General features: G+C 41.6%; 2 protein-coding genes across 2 annotated transcripts; both read right to left on the bottom strand.

Moving 5' to 3' along the window:
- Positions 1-6914: 6914 nt before the first annotated feature.
- LOC116258489 (dehydration-responsive element-binding protein 1A-like) lies at positions 6915-7946 on the bottom strand. The gene has a single exon (XM_031635658.2). The coding sequence runs from the start codon at positions 7901-7903 to the stop codon at positions 7253-7255; it is 651 nt and encodes a 216-aa protein (XP_031491518.1). The 5' UTR covers positions 7904-7946; the 3' UTR covers positions 6915-7252.
- A 604-nt stretch (positions 7947-8550) lies between these two features.
- On the bottom strand, positions 8551-16058 carry LOC116258478 (tRNA dimethylallyltransferase 2). Its single transcript, XM_031635647.2, has 11 exons — positions 15741-16058; positions 15605-15659; positions 14680-14759; positions 13897-13965; positions 12978-13038; positions 12747-12868; positions 10939-11013; positions 9896-10333; positions 9467-9542; positions 9228-9376; positions 8551-9124 (listed from the first exon to the last, which is right to left on the bottom strand). Exons 1-11 carry the CDS (start codon positions 15930-15932, stop codon positions 8921-8923), a joined length of 1521 nt encoding a protein of 506 aa, XP_031491507.1. The 5' UTR covers positions 15933-16058; the 3' UTR covers positions 8551-8920.
- Positions 16059-17314: the final 1256 nt, after the last annotated feature.

Raw genomic sequence — 17314 nt, 5'->3', positions numbered from 1 at the left:
CACAATTGTTCATGGTGGGATTCATATCGGGTCCGGAACGTCCCAAAATTTGCAAAGGAGTTCCAAGGTATCAGTTTGCTGACCCAGTGAAAGCTGGGCAGATCCAGTAACACTTCTTTGGTTGCCAAGGAATTATTCATTCAGCCCACATCAGGCACCGAGACCATCCCTTTCTGATCTTTTTATTATATCTCGACCTAAACTCAGAGCCCAGAGCACCAAACGCTGCTCTAGATCAAATTGGCTGGAGAAAGGGGGCAGGCAGCATGTGTACAGCACCTGGTCGTTCTGTATCCATTGGCACTGGGAACTTCGACCATGAAGGTGTCGGACTAGCCAGGACAATGGTCCATCCACCGTATTCCATGGCACCTTCGTGCTGGACACTACTTTATAACAGACTTTACATTATATATATATATACGCTTTACATCCATGGGGGTTGATATTGTGAAAAACATTTATTTATATTTCCTGAACTGAATAGACGCTGAATAGTTTCTGGTTTCCCAGAGTAGAGGTCACGTCTATGCAGTTCGTTTCCAGAAAGCCACTTCTGCACAACTCTTATGCTTGGCTTCTAAAATCATATTCCTCCAAATCATCCATAAATAAAGGAAAACTGTCCTTTTAGCTAAATTAACTGTCCTTAACTTTAAAGATGGATTTTTCCAAGTTTTAGAAATGAAGGAAGAAGTGTCATATACAATGATCGGATCACTATCGAGAATCATCATGTACAAATCAAGAGTGCAGTGTCACTAGAATAGACAATATTCCTCTGCGTGACCTTCCCTTACACTAAAATACCATTAAGCACCTCACATGAATCTTAAGTATTGCACATTTATTTATAAACAGAAAGCCAATGCAGGGCTCTTAGTAGGGAGGAAAGTTAATTTGAATACACGAGATTCAAGAGAATTAGCAAGCATGAAGCCCTGCATGCTTGCAAAAAAAGAGATCAAAGATTCGAAAGAAGGAAAAGACTTGATGGCTAATGTATAGTCAGCAATTCAATTCGACAGATCATACACGCAGAAAGTCTCTTGTCAACGGAATAACAAGCAATAGATTTTTTAGCTTTGCATGGCAATGATTTCCAAGTGGGTAGCACGTCAATGTGGTAAGGCGCACGTTCCTGAATCTGAGTAAGGGCAATCCAGCGGTGCTGCTACTCCAACCACTATAAATAGATGAATGGCCCTTAACAGTAGGACACATCCAATTGGAAGCCATTGCCCCCCACTAGCCAATTGAGAGAGTTCGATCTTCCATCCTTTTTTGTTGCAAAAGAATATGGCTTCCGCAAACGTCCCGGTTGCTCGAGGCCTCCTCCTCCTCCTCCTGCTCGCCTTTGTTTTTGTCGAGATCGCATCTGCAACTCCACCATCTTCTACGCGCAAGAGAGTGAGGTGCAGGCGCCACGAACCTCAATTTGGGAAATGCTACATGGTCGAGCAGATCTGCCCTGACGCTTGCCCCACCACCTGCAAAATGAACTGCCACACCAGTCTGCCGTAAGTCGGTCATTATTAGTTCAGTATCAAAGGAAGCTATTCACATACGTTGTGTTGGTCTCTCTCTGTGCAGGTTGCGACGAGCCTGGCGCTGTGTGCGATGATCCCCGCTTCATCGGAGGGGATGGCATCACCTTCTACTTCCACGGCAAGAAAGACAAGGACTTCTGCTTGGTGTCCGACACCAACCTCCACATCAACGGCCACTTCATCGGCAAGAGGGGGGACGGCATGAACCGAGACTTCATATGGGTCCAGTCCATCGGAATCCTCTTTGACGAACACAGGCTCTTCATTGGTGCCAAGAAGGTGAACCCCCAGTGAGCAACTCTTATCTAGCTAGCTCTACGTTCAAAATGAACGGATAGCCCGCCATGCACATAACTACATAAGCTGCATGGCGCTGCGGAAAAGCAGAAAATTAACTTGCTTATATTGGACGATTATATTGACGCAGGTCGCTGAATGGGATGATGCGGTTGATCAGCTGGCCATTGCCTTCGACGGCGAGCCCGTCTTCCTCCCCGCCGCGGAGAACGCTCAGTGGTCGAGTAGTGCCGCTGCATCTGCTCTCACCATCTCTCTCGCTTAGACGCACCGGCGAATGAGGTCGTGGTCGAGGCACCCAACAAGTTCAGGATCATGGTCAAGGTGGTTCCTATCGGCAAGCAGGAATCTAGGGTCCACGGCTACGGCATCACCAACGACCACTGCTTCGCTCACTTAGACTTAGGCTTCAGGTTCTACTCCCTTACCGGCAGCGTCAATGGCGTGCTGGGCCAAACCTATGCGGACAACTACAAGAGCAGAGCTAAGATTGGTCTGAAGATGCCAGTGCTGGGAGGCGACCGCGAGTTCCTCTCTTCGGGACTCTTCCCCACCGATTGTGCCGCAGCAAGGTTCACGGGCACGGCGTCCGGCTTGACCGTCGAGGGAGCCGTTCGTCCGGGCGAAGGCGACTTGGTGTGCAAAACCGGGTTCAATGGCCGTGGCATGATCTGCAAGAAGTGAGCTCAAGAATGTCTTTCAAAACCTGCACCCCTTCGCTTATTTTTCTTTTTCTCTACTGGTTTTTCACATTGAATAAAAAAAGCAGGTGAAGGCAGAATCCTTGGGCTGTTGTGGGTCTGAATTATTCCAGTCACCTTTTCCCGTCATATGGCTATGTTTAATCAATAAATTGACTTCTTTTCTTTCTTTCCTTTTCTCACCCAAAATGTTAATGGATTGCGAGGTTTTTTTTTCCCAACTCATCGCATCCAAGCCAGGAATCTCTTTCCGTCAGCTAACTCAATCCTAGTTAACATAGTTAATATTATTAAATAATTGACAATATAACTTATATAAGTGATTGAACAGCTTTCGCCCAATGTCTTGGATTGTTAAAACAATTTGGCAAGTTGTTTAATTTGTTTCACTGTTTATTTCAAAATTAATAGTTCACAGTGAATCATAAATTAATAATCAATTACCGTACTCTCATTGGCTGGGTTTCGGAAAGGTTATGATGACCCACTTTTAAGAGATTGACATATAGAAAAAAAAAAAAACTGTTTTGATTGATCCAATTTAATTTTAGAGTAAGAGGACGAAAAGGTCTCAGGGCCCCTTTAAATAATTGATCTCATTTTTCATCTACGTAGTTTGTTATGTATTTCGTAAACATTGGTACTGAAGCAAATGAAAAGGCAAATGCTTATGACACGCCTTCATTATTAAACTGCATTAGTCTAAGCATACGATTAATTATTGATTGTTTTCCTTTTTGGATTTACAAATATAAATGTTTTTTTATCTTCATAGAAAGAAAGTTGTATGAATTAGGGATTATGTATGGCTTAGTCAATGATGACAATTTCATTTCATGCGGTATCTGCCTTTGTTTTTCTCCTTTTCAAATCCTTTGCCTCGGCCTCAACAGAACACATATACATGGCGTACATTACAAAGCGAAAGCGAAAGCAAAAGATGCAACAGCCAGCACATACCATATAAGTACAAAAACATAGAAAGTGCAATACACTAGAGATATGACCAACTATTATTTACATACATACAAACAGACCCCGGGAAAGATGGATACAACAGAAACCGTGAAACACATGAGCAAATAAAACTGGTCATCGAGAGTTGGTGACTAGGCTGCACAGAAGGCCGAAGCTCAACTCAATTACTAAACTAAATGAGCTTAAGTGAAGTCATGTAATCAAACTACCCAAGCTCAAGCTAGTACTAGTAGGCTTGGCCCTTTAGGCAACAGACACTCTCAGCTGGTCAAATTTGCACACATTTCCTAGTCCTGTCAAACACAAAAAATTATGGGTGGATATTGTATCCACAAGAATAAGAAACCCAATGACCCTTCAATTTCCTCCCCAAGATTTCTAGGATCGACTCCTTGGTGGCTGCATTGCTGGGTTCACCTTCATCTGTGGCACCCTCTCTCCTCAACCAGGGCTCTGAAACCCAACTTTGAGGGTGTGTCAAGTTCAAAACCCAACTTTGACCCAAACATGTTCAAACTCACTTGTCATTTGAGGAAAACAGACTAGAAGTAGAAATTTTGTAACAAAAACACCCCAACCAAAAATTGGTTTCGTTTTACAGACATTGAACAAGTTCGAGATAAGAAAACAGATTTTAAAGGAATCAAGCAGCAAAACTTGTAAATTAGGAACAGTGAGGATCTACCACCATACCACTTTATGGTGATCTGCAAAATGCTATTATCTACATAATTGCACTAAATATAGCAAAATAAACCCTCTATTCTGAAAAAGAAGATCAACTGAAAGCATCAAACCTGATATGAAAGTACCAATTAGAACAGAGAAATAACTCCAACCTAAACAATGAAAATAGCATACTAGAAGAGACACTTAGAGAGCAATCAACTATAGCTTTGTTGTGCCTAGTGTGTAAAACAATGTTTGAATCACGGCCATAAGAAAGAGAGGGAGAGAGAGAGACCTGCAAGAACTTGTCGTCAAGCTCTCGAAAAACTGCTTCTAGTTTGGTGATCAGACAGGCAGGGGAAGGGTCGATGCACCGTCGGAGGATTCCTTTCGGTTCCCAACTTTCTTCCTTCGGCATTCTTTTCCGTTACTTCCCGCCATCGAAAGAACAGACAGAAAGAGAGAGAGATTTCTTTCTCTTTTTCTCTACATAAAAACAAGAATAACGAGCGCAAATGCTTGTTTCTTGATGTGAGATCATACTGTGCTCTGCAGCTTCCTCTAAAGAGGCGGAGCTATAGGTTTCTAAGAAAAATACACAAGTCTTATCTATCTGTGATGGGCAACATAGATGAATGCCCAGAAGTGAAAGCCAATGGGTGATACTGATGAGAGAGAAGGCAATGGGTTAGAAACTGATCTGAAAGCTCGGTTGCCCCCAAAATGGGGTAAGAGGGTGGTATAATAACGATCCATTTTCAGGGGCATTAACTTCCCATTCAAACCTGCATGCTTTCTTTTCTATTCCCCTGGCCCTGCCAAGTGCCAACACCTTGAGTTGTCTCCCGTGTTCGTTTCTTGCTAGATTTCCTTTACTCGGACGGTTTCCCTCTTCTTCTCTCTCCCTACTGGTAAGTAATTTTTCCTTACCTGCCCCCTTTTTCCTTTTTACTGTTCGAGACGAATATTTCTTTTTCTTTTAAGACGTCGCTCTTGATTATTTTGCAAAAATTTTTCTCGACAAAATTACCGGCCACTATCAATAGAGAAAGTTGACCTCGATGTTCGATCAAATAGTTGATCAATAGACTATGAGGTCGGCTCTTATTCTCTGTTGGGTTGACCTCAGTTGTGACAGATTATATTCATGTTTAAGGTGGAAAACAATTATTTAAGATACAACCACAATTTGTTACCTTAATGGCAAAATCCTCATCTATGATGACACAGGCATGATGACTTTCTCACGTTTCGGCTTTTCATGACCTTGTGTTATGCAATTACAAACCAATTATTTACTTTCAGGAAAGTTTGGTACAAGAAGAAGAGTGGGTGAAGCAAGGAGGGCCCGATTCTGAGATGGATTTATTTATTTTTAATCTCAGAAAAGGATTTCATTACAAGAAGGCGTGAACAAGATGTTGGGGATTACTTAAACGCAACTGGCAGCAGGGTCGGCACAAGCAAAAAGATTGTCGTTTGTGATGAATTATGGTGGCGGCCAAGGCCATAAAATAAAACTTCTCGAAAGGGGCAAGATAGGGAGCTCCGACCAAAGCGGAATGGTTCTAATTAACACTGTTTGTCCAGCGGCCAGCATTAATTTAATGGACCCACTTCGTATTCAGCCGATTCCCTCGTCTCTTGTTCAAAAAGAAGCGTTGAAGACATTATCAAGTTTTGAGTGAGTGTGACATCTTGACTCTTTTTGCTTGTAACCAAAAGCTTTGTCTAGTTGACAATCTTATAAATAGATGTACAGTCCCTTCCCTTGACCAACGTTAGAAGCGAAAGCTGCACTCGAGTGAACGTATGAGAAATTTGGCTTTCTTCGTTAAAATTGGCTTCTCCTCTCCCGTAGGTGTGGGCGCTTCAAAGGCAATTTGCCAAATAATGTTTCCAGCTTTGAATTGTGAACTGAAGTCGATGCAAACCGACCTGCTCAAGTTCTTGTCTTGAAAACAGGTAGTTTTGGAATTCAAATCTACTGTTTCCAGCTTTGAATTGTATTTGTTTTATTGACAAGTTAGCTCGACCTTAGACCAAAAAATAGACATACAACTCTGTTACTTCCGTTTTGAAAATATGTAATTTTTGAGGAAACGCCCTGACTTGTCTCCCAATTGCTTTACTAGCATGAGCTAGGGCCGGTTCCTGCAAAATGTACCCAAGATTATACACATCAGATTGTAATTAGTTCCAAAAATGATGGATCACGAATGAGCCGCCAGAGTTTGTCACCACCATCCCCTTGCAGTCCATAGGTTTCAAGACGTCGTTCGCACTGTGAATAAGATTCCCAAGGAGGGGGAAGTGCTCAATTAGACAAATACCTGTGATATCAACATGAGTGGGTCTGCATTTTTTTTAAGAAAACTCGTAGCATCATCAATATTTGCTACCCGTCTATAGTTTACCTGTCATGCAGTTACAGCTCCCCCTTCAAAACAAAATGATTGGATTGATGACAATAATTTCACTATAAAAAAAAAAAAAAACTCAAGAATGAAATGATTTCTGATGTTGGTATATATTTTCATCTCCAATGAAACACAGAAGGCAATTGTTCCAAGCCCATATTGGTATCTTAAGTGACCATCATTCAATAGTGCTGCCTGTAAGACCTTACTATGAACCAGTATTTTCTAGTAAACCCACACATAAACCATAAACAAAACCAAATACAACAAATCTCGATCTCTCTCATTAACTGGAATGAAAAAAGAAGACCTGCTCATTCAACACGGATTAGAATAGCAGCGACCCTTCTCAAAATTTTGAGCGAAAATCGAACAAGGCATGACATGCCACGCTTGGCCCATGTCTTCCATATTTGTATACAGATCAAGGTAAGTAAACATAGCCTGAGAAAACAAAGCTCAAACTTTCCTTCAAAACATACAAGTCGGTGACTACCAACATATAACGTGGATTGGTGAGCACGCCTGTTGTATGGTCACTCACTGGTCAGCAGTTAAAAGAAATGAGTTTGCGTATCTGACCCGCCAACTGACCGAATATCAAGTCATCAAGTAGTGCTCTTGAGTAACAGTACCACTAGTCACTCCACAACTTTATCTCCATGTCGACATCGTCCGTGTCATCCCAATCATCGGATTGCACACATGCTGGTGGAGCTAGCAGCAACCCTTCTGCCATGCTAGCAAGCAGAGCCGGCATGTTGAACAAGGCTTCCTCATCCACAAATGCACTGGAATTGGGAGCAACTGCTTGTGGCTCGAACCAGTGGCTGGTTTCCGGCACCATGTTCTTCTTACTGGCGGATGGCCGAAATGCCTCGGCTGCTGCCATGGCAGCAGCCTGGATGTCCTTGGGAGACTTGGACTCTGAACGAGGCACCGACCATGCCGAGTCGGCGAAGTTGAGAAGGGCAGACTTGCCCCTGAGAGCCAAGGCCGCAACATCATAGGCACGGGCAGCCATCTCCAGATATTGGTAAGTGCCGAGCCAGATACGGGTTTTCTTGAAGGGCTCACGTATCTCACAAACCCACTTCCCGCCTTTCCTCCGACGTACACCCCGATAAACAGGGTGCCTCGTCTCCTGGAACTTCTTCCGGCCTGCTTTCTTCTTTGGCATGTCAGAAGCCAAAGAATGACCGTGGCTACAGTGGTGAGAAGTGCTAGAAGAAGAAGAAGAAGAAGATGATGTTGATGAAGAAGAAGAAGAGAGTACATCTGAATCCATGGAAGCATGAGAGAAAGAAGAGGGGTTTGGACTTGGGAGGGGAGGATGGTGCTCACATAGAGGGGGATCAGTTGGGGGCCGCGAACTCTACGCAGTTTAATACGCGCAGAAGCAGCACGTGTGTGAACACGGGAGACAAAATTAATAAAAGGATTCTCCGGTCCCCCGGCCGGGGGTCGGTTTCGGCACGAGAAAAATTCGGGGAGATTTGCATCACGTGACGGAAATGGGAAGAACAAAACAAAAGGGGACTCCGCCGTTGTCATCGCGGGCCCTTCTTAAAAAAGGAAACCGCCGTCAATGGTCGGTCTCTCTCTCTCCACTCATACACATGGTGGAGTGACCAAACGGTGCGACACGCTATTGAAGAGTTCTGAGCCTGATCGACCATATTCAGTAAAACGGCGCTTCACCGGGAAAACCAACAGAACCTTACATGAACACACAGAATCGGGCCTCGAGTGACGCAATCACAAGGAAGAAACATAAGAGCCCTGCAGCGTGAGACGATCCCCGTTCCTACCTACGTTCCTTCTCACTAATTTTTTACAAGGAAGAAAAGGATGCAGAAGAGCACCCGACACCATTTATTTTAAGCTAAAAACTGACCTCAACTTTGCCCAACGGCAAAAGCAGGGATTGTGCGGTTCTTCATGTATTAATCAGAACAACAAGACCGAGACGGTCTTCATGCCCCATGAACAGCAAGAAAGGGTCACAGCGATTCGGCCAGAAATTCAACCACTCTTTAAATCATTGAGTTTTGCATCAGAGTTCGTATAAGTTTGAAAAAGTAAGGAACAGTCGGAACCTTAACCCAATTCCAAATGTTAAGCCCTTTGAAGTGGAAACCTTGGACATGAACGACAGAATGATGTTGCCTGTCCAGTTTCTCGTACAGCAAATGAAGCGGCTGAAAATGGAGGCCGTAGGAACACTCGAGCATGCCACCGCTTGTAGGGTTTGGCGGACCTTCACATGCTCCAACGCTTAGCAAGTAGCCAGCTTCCCTTTATTTTACTTGAGCCCTTGCATTTCGAAGCATTTTTCCGTTGCCATGTGGAGCCCGGACACTTGCTCCATCTGTTTCTCATGAAGATTTTCTCCTGAGCCAAAACTTTGAGCCTTTTTCCTCAGTCTGTGAATCCGTTTTCGATGGCCACGACCTCTTAGATGTTCCTCCCACTCATGCGCTCCACGAAGTACACGATTTCCACAAGCCTGGTGTCCAATAAGATGGTGACAAAAGTTAAACACGAATTGCAGAATCACTTACCATGTTGGAGGAAACAACAGGAACTGAGAGATGGACGAAGCATGGTACCTGACAGATATACTGCGTCCACAAGTCCCTGGATGCTATGCTCTCTTGAAGCCCTTGTGGTTCATCCAAAGAAACCATGTGCGAAAAAGATCCAATTGTTTCCACACAAGGTTCAACCACCAGCTTTGTCCAAGCTTCTGCAGATTTGCCTGACAAAATGAAGATTTAGAACATATCTGGTGGACATTGACCATGTACCTACCAGAGCACTAGGACCCAAAAAAGATTGTTTGACATACTCAGAATGGCTTCTGTTGCATCAAAGTAATGAAGCTCCCATCCGAATACTTCCTTCAGCCGATTAAGCCTCCGCCTCTGTAACATCAAAATCAAAAGATCCTCACTCAAAAGTCAAAGTATTATAAATTATAACCCATAATAACATAGAACTTTTCGGCCCAATGATGACTTTACTCAAGTTACTTTGTGATTCACCAGATGATTTCTCTCAAGCTTATCTCTGGAGATAGATATTCTTGAACGGCGCATGCTCAAGTTGACAAAAATTGGCACGGCTATCATGATGGAAACAATTGGTAATACATGTCATGTACTAAAATTACAAGTCAGGCCACAAGCTTTAATATGATCCTAAGGTAATAAAATAAACTCTACCCACATCCACATGGAAGATTGTGATTTAGTTCTTGAAGGAGAAAAAAAATTACTTGACGGCGGACAAGCTTTCGTGTGTTTGCCTTCAACTTATCAATAGCTTTTACTAACAGAATCTTTTGTGTCTCATCTCCTGACTCAAATATTTCCCTTGCAGTGTGTGACAGAGATTTATCTTCACCATGTGTCAAGAAAGGACCACCTTGCTGTGCACTTATATCAGCTGCCTCCTTTACGAGGTGTGGGTAGAGACTTTCTCCCTTAGAGAGAGAGAATGTCAAGAATTCCTCAAATTCACGTACACCAATAGCCTGCCGAAGCCCCCTTGAGTAGTCTGCACTTGGGTTGTATATATCAATTACTTCATTCAGTAAGCCAGCTTCAATCATGCAGTCGACCCTCTCTTCAACATATCTGTCAATGACAGGAAGAGAAGCATCCACACACACAAAGCAGCAATCGTATCTGAAATCTGCTACTCTGCCCCACTTCTGCCCTGTCAGAAGCAATGTCAAGGTTACCACTATAACTACCAACAAGTTTCCTCAGCAAGTCTTTCATTTGCCAAGGAGAAGAAATACATGAACAACAAGATCATCTTCTAAAATACTTCGTTTATCTCTCTTTTAACCAGACTGCAAACAAGTTACTTGCTAAAAACCTGGGTAAATGGCCAATGCACATAATGGTAGACATTAATATTAGCCTATGTTTCTGGTCTCAGATTGCAGTCACCATCACCCAGAACTTAGGTGCTTGACTTCCATTGATGGTTACACTGAACAAAAAATGCAGCATATGGATGAAAATGACGAAACACAATTTATTAAGAACATCGGGCCATTATCCAAGTAACTGCAGTCTTCTAAAAGGAAAATACTGGCAGAAATATGCAAAATTCTCCAACCAATCTCCAATGTCATGTGCTTGTATGCTGCTATCTAGAGAATGTTTCTAATGCATGTTAAAAATAATTTTGATAATAATGTCAGGAAAGTTGGGACACAAGCTCCGTTTGTTTGGACAATTCAAATTGTAAAACATTTTTAGAACATAGAAAAAAAACACATCCACCTATGAAAGAAGAAACACAAACCTCAGATCCCTTTCCTTGAAATAATTCACTAGGAAGCCTTCCTGTTTTTGTATATAGGCTAAGATAATGTTTGACCTGCATAGACATGCATTAAGAATTCAGCGGACATATTTAACCATAAGACCATTCTTTTGTGGCATCATCTTAGATGATATTCATAATGACAGATAGGTAAGTTATGTATGTTGGTTAATAAACATCATCCACAAAAAGTACATAATCATGAAACAGCTATCACTTAAGAAGCTCCAGAAATTGTCGAATCTGGTTGCAATTCATTACTTTTCTTCAGCTAATTTCCAGTGACAACCATAATTGGATCATAAATCTATCATCCTTTCACCAAATAAACACTCAACCTCAATTAACAAAAGACCTAAGGAATTTATCTAAGTGTCAAAAGTATACTGGAGGTGACTAAATTGTCCATTCAAACCCAACTAAACTTGTTTCTTTCAACTGCAAACTTGCCCTTGCCTTGAACTCTTTATCTCAAATAAAAGAACAATACCCAGAAGCAAACAGATTTGCCTGTTCTAGTAATGCACAAAGCTTTGACTACAATGAATACTCGGACTTCAGAATATAAGAATAACTTCGGCAGTGCACAAGGGCAGAATGATATTTCCCTTTCCTACTGATTCTACTGGGTGGTAGCCTGGTGACCAATTATTTTGTATATGCACTAGGTCCATATATATAACAGTCTGAAATAAGAAAACCTGTCCCTAGCTGCAGGATCAGTAGTTGGTGCAAGGACCTGAAATCCAGCATTTGGAACATAGAGCCTGGTAAAGATTGATGATACCTAAGGTCAGAGTAGCATAGGCTAGACAATTATCTGGACTAAGAAAAACTGACATGTGCATACTCGCAAAGGTACTGGCTGGATATACAGTATACACCAATCTCATGAGATCCAGTGTGCACAAGTTAGACATAGTCCACATATTTACTGATGCAAGACAGCCATCACACAAAGATTAGATTGTCGAAGAAAATCAGAATTCATGATTAGGAAAGGAAATCCACCCTTGCAGGACAAAGAGGCTTGCCTCTCCTTGTGTTCACCTTTGGTCTATATCATAGCAATGGGCTGTTGATAAAGGAGTAGGACTGTCTACTACTGCCAACCCTAGTCTAAGGCAAACAGGATACACCCATATAGGAGCAGGAATGCCTACAGAACTATCTACTCCTGTGCCAGTGAAGATGTACTATATGCTGGAACTTAAAAAAAGAATAAGATAAAAATAAAATGGAAAAACTTGAATGTGTCAAAAAGCTCATAACAATTATACACCCATTGCAATGTTTTGGAGACCTCTGCTGGGGAACCATGAACCAGAACACAAAAAAGCAAGATATTGAGCAGGCAGGACTACTTATGCATGTTGAAGTTTCGAAAAGAAGAATAGTTTTTTCCTCAGAGCCAATTTGGGATAGTGTGACCTTAACTGGTCCAAACCCCAAAGTTGACATCAGATATTTAAAAATTTACACACTGCAGTAAGATGCATTCATACACACACCCACATACAAACTTCAAGAAACTTGCCTATTTTGTACTGTGCATATAGATGACAGAAAAAATGAGCCAGTCAGTCCCTTGAAATGCATATCAAGAGCGTAGAGCAGATTCCCTAAGAACATTCAGTGGTAAGCGATTCAATAACATTACAACTTCACCTTTTGTCACAATACGCAATTAAGAAACACAATAACTGAATGAAAAAGTTGAGTACAAGTATAGATCAACCACCAGCAATTGAAGAAGAACATAAACTACGCAACCATGAGACACTTACTTTTCTAATATCATTTGGATGTATCCTATTTGCTGACGCAGGATCGACCTTCCTAAGGAGATCCAAATCACAAGTTGAGTCTTCACAAGTTTGATTGCTGCTTAAACAGGCGACAGCATGTCCTAAAACAGGTGATCACAATGGTAACAGTGAGAACAGTAACCATTACAGCGCCATGCACCCAGAAAATAAAAGAAAAAAGAGCATTAGTATATTTACCAAAATACTCACCTGAAATACATTCATCCATTTCTTCCATCAGGTCATCAAGTAAGAATGGGCTCACAAGGGCCTGTCCATGCGTGCAGAGGCATAGATATACAAGACAATCCAAGAACGAAGAAACAAGATAAAATAACCCAGTATGAAAAGATGAGTAATATTTTGTCTATGGCCAAACTGCTTGTCCCTAATATATAAAGTAGACAAGAATTTCTGAAGTTCCTAATTTGGGACTCTGACCTCTTGAAACTGCCATACAGATATCTGCAGTACCCTTATATTTCCTATGAGAACAGGTAACTAATTTTCAAAGGCAGAGGACAAAATCAAGCCAAGAAAGCATCTTTCCACAAGAGGAAAGGTTCTGGTGCAGATTGAATTGTAACAGTAATGCTATTACAGCTGTGAAAAGGAAAATAAGCCTGCTTTGACGCTCCTCATATATATATATATATATATCCTACCCTTTTACAAACCCTTCCCTCAACTCTTATACCTGGACAACCGTAGCTCTTCAAGGTCAGATTAGATTCACTAGAATCCCATGATCCATGATGTGTATCCACATCCTACCCTCTTCCATCCTGACAATGGCAACCTACACTCTAATCATTGTTTAGGAAATCTGTGATGCAATATGATACCAATTTTGCAGTTCCAAACTTCCAACCAATCTGTTGTCCATCTGGAAATTCAAAATATGAGGCCCAGGGTCAAACGGTTAACCTTTAACGATATCTTCCCATGCCATCAGTTAAGAATACGGACTGCATTAGAAACTTTTAGCCAAACCCTAACAAACTGTGACTGAACTCGTGGTTGCTTAAGTCATATGGACAAAGAACAAACACTTAATTGTACAAAAATTTAAAGCAAGCAAAGGGGGCTAGAAGGAGACAAAAACAAAAGTTCAAATCTCTGTTGTTACCTGGATGTAATAATTTGTACCTCCCACAATTACTGGTAAATGCTTCCGAGACAATATACTATCGATCACCTGGAACAAATTATAAACAACTGTTGAGTCTGCTGATAAACATAGCCCAAAACAATGGACAGACTAATAAGTTGTCAAAATCAAAAGCTGGACACAGGTTGTTCAGGCCTCTAAAAAGACTAATTGCGACTGATGGTTCAACCTTGGCTTTTGACTAGGTAGGCCTGCCGAGGCACACAAGTGAAAAAATATCTTAGATTCCTTTTCCCTTTTCTTCTTCCTTCTTCATCGGCTTGTACGTTTCTTTGTTTACTTGTTCTTCGTTTTTACCATGTTCTTGTTCTTCTTTTTCTTTTCCTCCTTCTCCTCTTTCTCTCTTTCGTTTACTGTTTCTAGCCCACCTAGGTGTCAACTAGGTGCCCAACAAGGCACAGCCTATGCCCTTCTGAAAGTCCACTGCCTAACTAGGTGTTGGTTTGAAACTCAAGTTGGTTGATAACCAACTCAACCGGCTAGTCAGTCAACTAGTCAAGAATTCGACATCTAAGCAGAAAAGGAAAATTTTGCACAAAGTCACAACTCACAAGTGAAGTTTTCCAGATAGGACATGTGTAAGTGTCGCATCAGCAAACACACAATTATCCATAGAGGACATATGCAACAACAGACAGGGGTACTCTCTAACGCCCCATGAGTTCAATAAACAATGAGCACGAGATTGAAAACAAAAGAAAAAACAAACATGGTAATGCAGAGAATGCATAAAATACTCACAGGAATGGCCATATCACGAAAATCCTTTGATGTGAATTCCACATTAGCACTAACAACCCCCAAAAGATGATGTGGAACTCCTACATCAACATGTTCACGGGATGTTAGCTTAAGACCAGAACAAATACGATTATAACAAGTCCAAAAGCAACTAAAACAGACAATTACAAACAAAATAACAAATAGCAGCTAAGAACCACGTCTTCGTACTGCTATATTGGTATTGGCGCCAATCAGGAGCATCTGGTGCTGACCATAATCAATACTAATTCCTCAAATTACAAAGAAACACTTGACAGAAAAGGGCTGAGACAGTGGATCATGTCACCTAACGGCTAACACAAACAAACAAAAGAGAAACGGATTAAGAAACTAGGTGTCATCTATAGAGTTTCGCAAGACTGTTAATACTGACTCACTAAGACGAGTTTGAGGATGCTTGGGGCAGAAAAAGACACCGACATACTCCAAGAAGTAATACCTAGTTTCCCCAGCTAAGTGCATCAAAAGCATCAAACACCCAATCAACGATGTCATACCACATCGTGTCTAAAGCGAATGGAGGAACGACGCCATAAGTTAAGACATCCTACATTTCTCGGAAAAGTGGAGACGTCTTAGTTTCTCCTTATCTATACTACCAACTTCTTCTTTACCTCATTGAATCAATATCACTAAGCAAACATGCGATAAACCCAATTTTACGTGAGTTTGTGAATTCAAACCATATTTATCAAATCGAAGAAAGAAAGTACGTCATTCGTATGACACAACAGATAACCAAATGCAGCACAATTTTTCCCAAATTGTCCGCCCTTTTCTGGAAAAGCGGACGTATCAAGAAACGTTTGAGTTAGCATATCACCTCCTCCAACTAAAAACAGAATACTGAAGGGCAGGGAGGGGGAGAGAGAGAGAGAAAGACCCTTTTGGTCTTCGGGCGGGACCTTGTTCGTTAGGATATCCAGTCCTTCGTACACCTAGTTGCAGGAAAAAACGGACAGTAACATAGAATAAGATTATGTCGAAGAGAAAAGAGAGAGAGAGAGAGAGAGAGAGACCTGCATAGAGTCGGCGTTGACGACCTCGACCGGAAAGTGGGAGGCGAGGTCGATGGCGAGTCGAGACTTGCCGGAACCGGTGGCTCCGACGACTACCACAATTTTCGGTTTAGGGTTGCCTAACGGAAAGAGGAGGCCTCCGCCTTCTCCCATCTCAACCTCTCTCACAATCGATTTCCCGTCGCCATTCATCAGGTGGCAGCATAAGATTCCGGGCTTCACTATCACACTATGTGGGGCGGCAGCGGCAGTATTCAGCTTTCGAATGCGCCCTCAGCAGCGAGCAACCTGTCTCATTTGCGTCAATGGCAGGCGCCAACCATGCCTTATTTATAGTACTGGCTTGTTGATACTTGGTCAGCCATGCCTCCTTGGAAAAGGCGTATTTTGGATCCGTGAGTTTTCAGATTGGACCTCCTATTGACATCATTTTCTTTAACAATGTACAGTATATAACTGGGAGGCAAAGTCTGAACTCAGATCCTTTTTGAAGGTCGGAGTGTTTAATTTTACTACCTTAGATACTAGATTTAAAGAGATATAAGATTTCAAGATCTTAGATGAAGATCATAGAATATTGGTTTCGAATAAGAGTATGAAATCTTACATTTGCAAGATACTCTGTATATTTGTAATGTTGCATCTCTAAATTCATGGACTTAATCAAGTCTGACCCTCCTCCGTTCCGATTTAAGATTCATTAATTTACAGTATAATGGTAACTATAAGTTCTCAAATCCACAGTTTATTAGAAGCATAGACATAAGGTGAGTCTTGTTAAATCAGACCCTCAGGTCCAAAAATTTGACGTAATCAAAGGGCTGTTGAAATTTGATCTCTCGGTCTCTAACACATCAAATTTATGGGGTTGAGATGTGGAGCCCATGTCACATTTGCTCGCATAACAAGTTTAAGAACTTTGATAGAAATGTAGGACTTCTAAATAATAAATCATCAACACCACTTTATGGTTAAAGGTCCATGGTGGCCTTTCGTGGTTCAAGAATTACTCTAGCCACGTTAAACTATGTCTTTTTATCTCTGTTTTTATGTTTTTTAACATTGCATTAGGGTAGGAAAATGTCCATATTTCAAACCAATATATAATGCGCACGGAGAGGAATAATCCTAACTTTAAAGCGAGACTCAAATTAGAAAAGATTCTGCGACAATGGAGAATGAAATCACTTCCTGAAATAAATGTAGGCCTGGACTAAAAAGATCGCTACCTTTCATCAAAGTGATGATCCGGTCCATTTTTAAAGTCATGGGTAGCAAACCTGACCTTTCTGAACTATTGTCCAGCCTGAAGGGGGAACGAAAAGGTAAATGCGAGGGCTCTTTAACTGTGTGATGAGAGTTAAGATGAAGTAGATGACACATCTAATTAGCGTGTCATCAATATTTGGAAGACCATGCTAAAATCAGGGAGAAAATATAAGAGAAAACGCAGCTATCATCAAAGAAAATAAAAATGTGCAAGTGGTTGCGGAATCTCGATTTAGACCGAGGTGCTGTAATAGCTCCTCTAACAGAAGGATACGTTGCACGACTGCTGTATAATGAATCTCGAA

Source organism: Nymphaea colorata, chromosome 1 (assembly GCF_008831285.2).
Source record: "Nymphaea colorata isolate Beijing-Zhang1983 chromosome 1, ASM883128v2, whole genome shotgun sequence".
Classification (NCBI taxonomy): domain Eukaryota; kingdom Viridiplantae; phylum Streptophyta; class Magnoliopsida; order Nymphaeales; family Nymphaeaceae; genus Nymphaea; species Nymphaea colorata.
The sequence above is the reverse complement of the archived record's forward strand: the minus strand, read 5'-3'. Positions and strand labels throughout refer to the sequence as shown.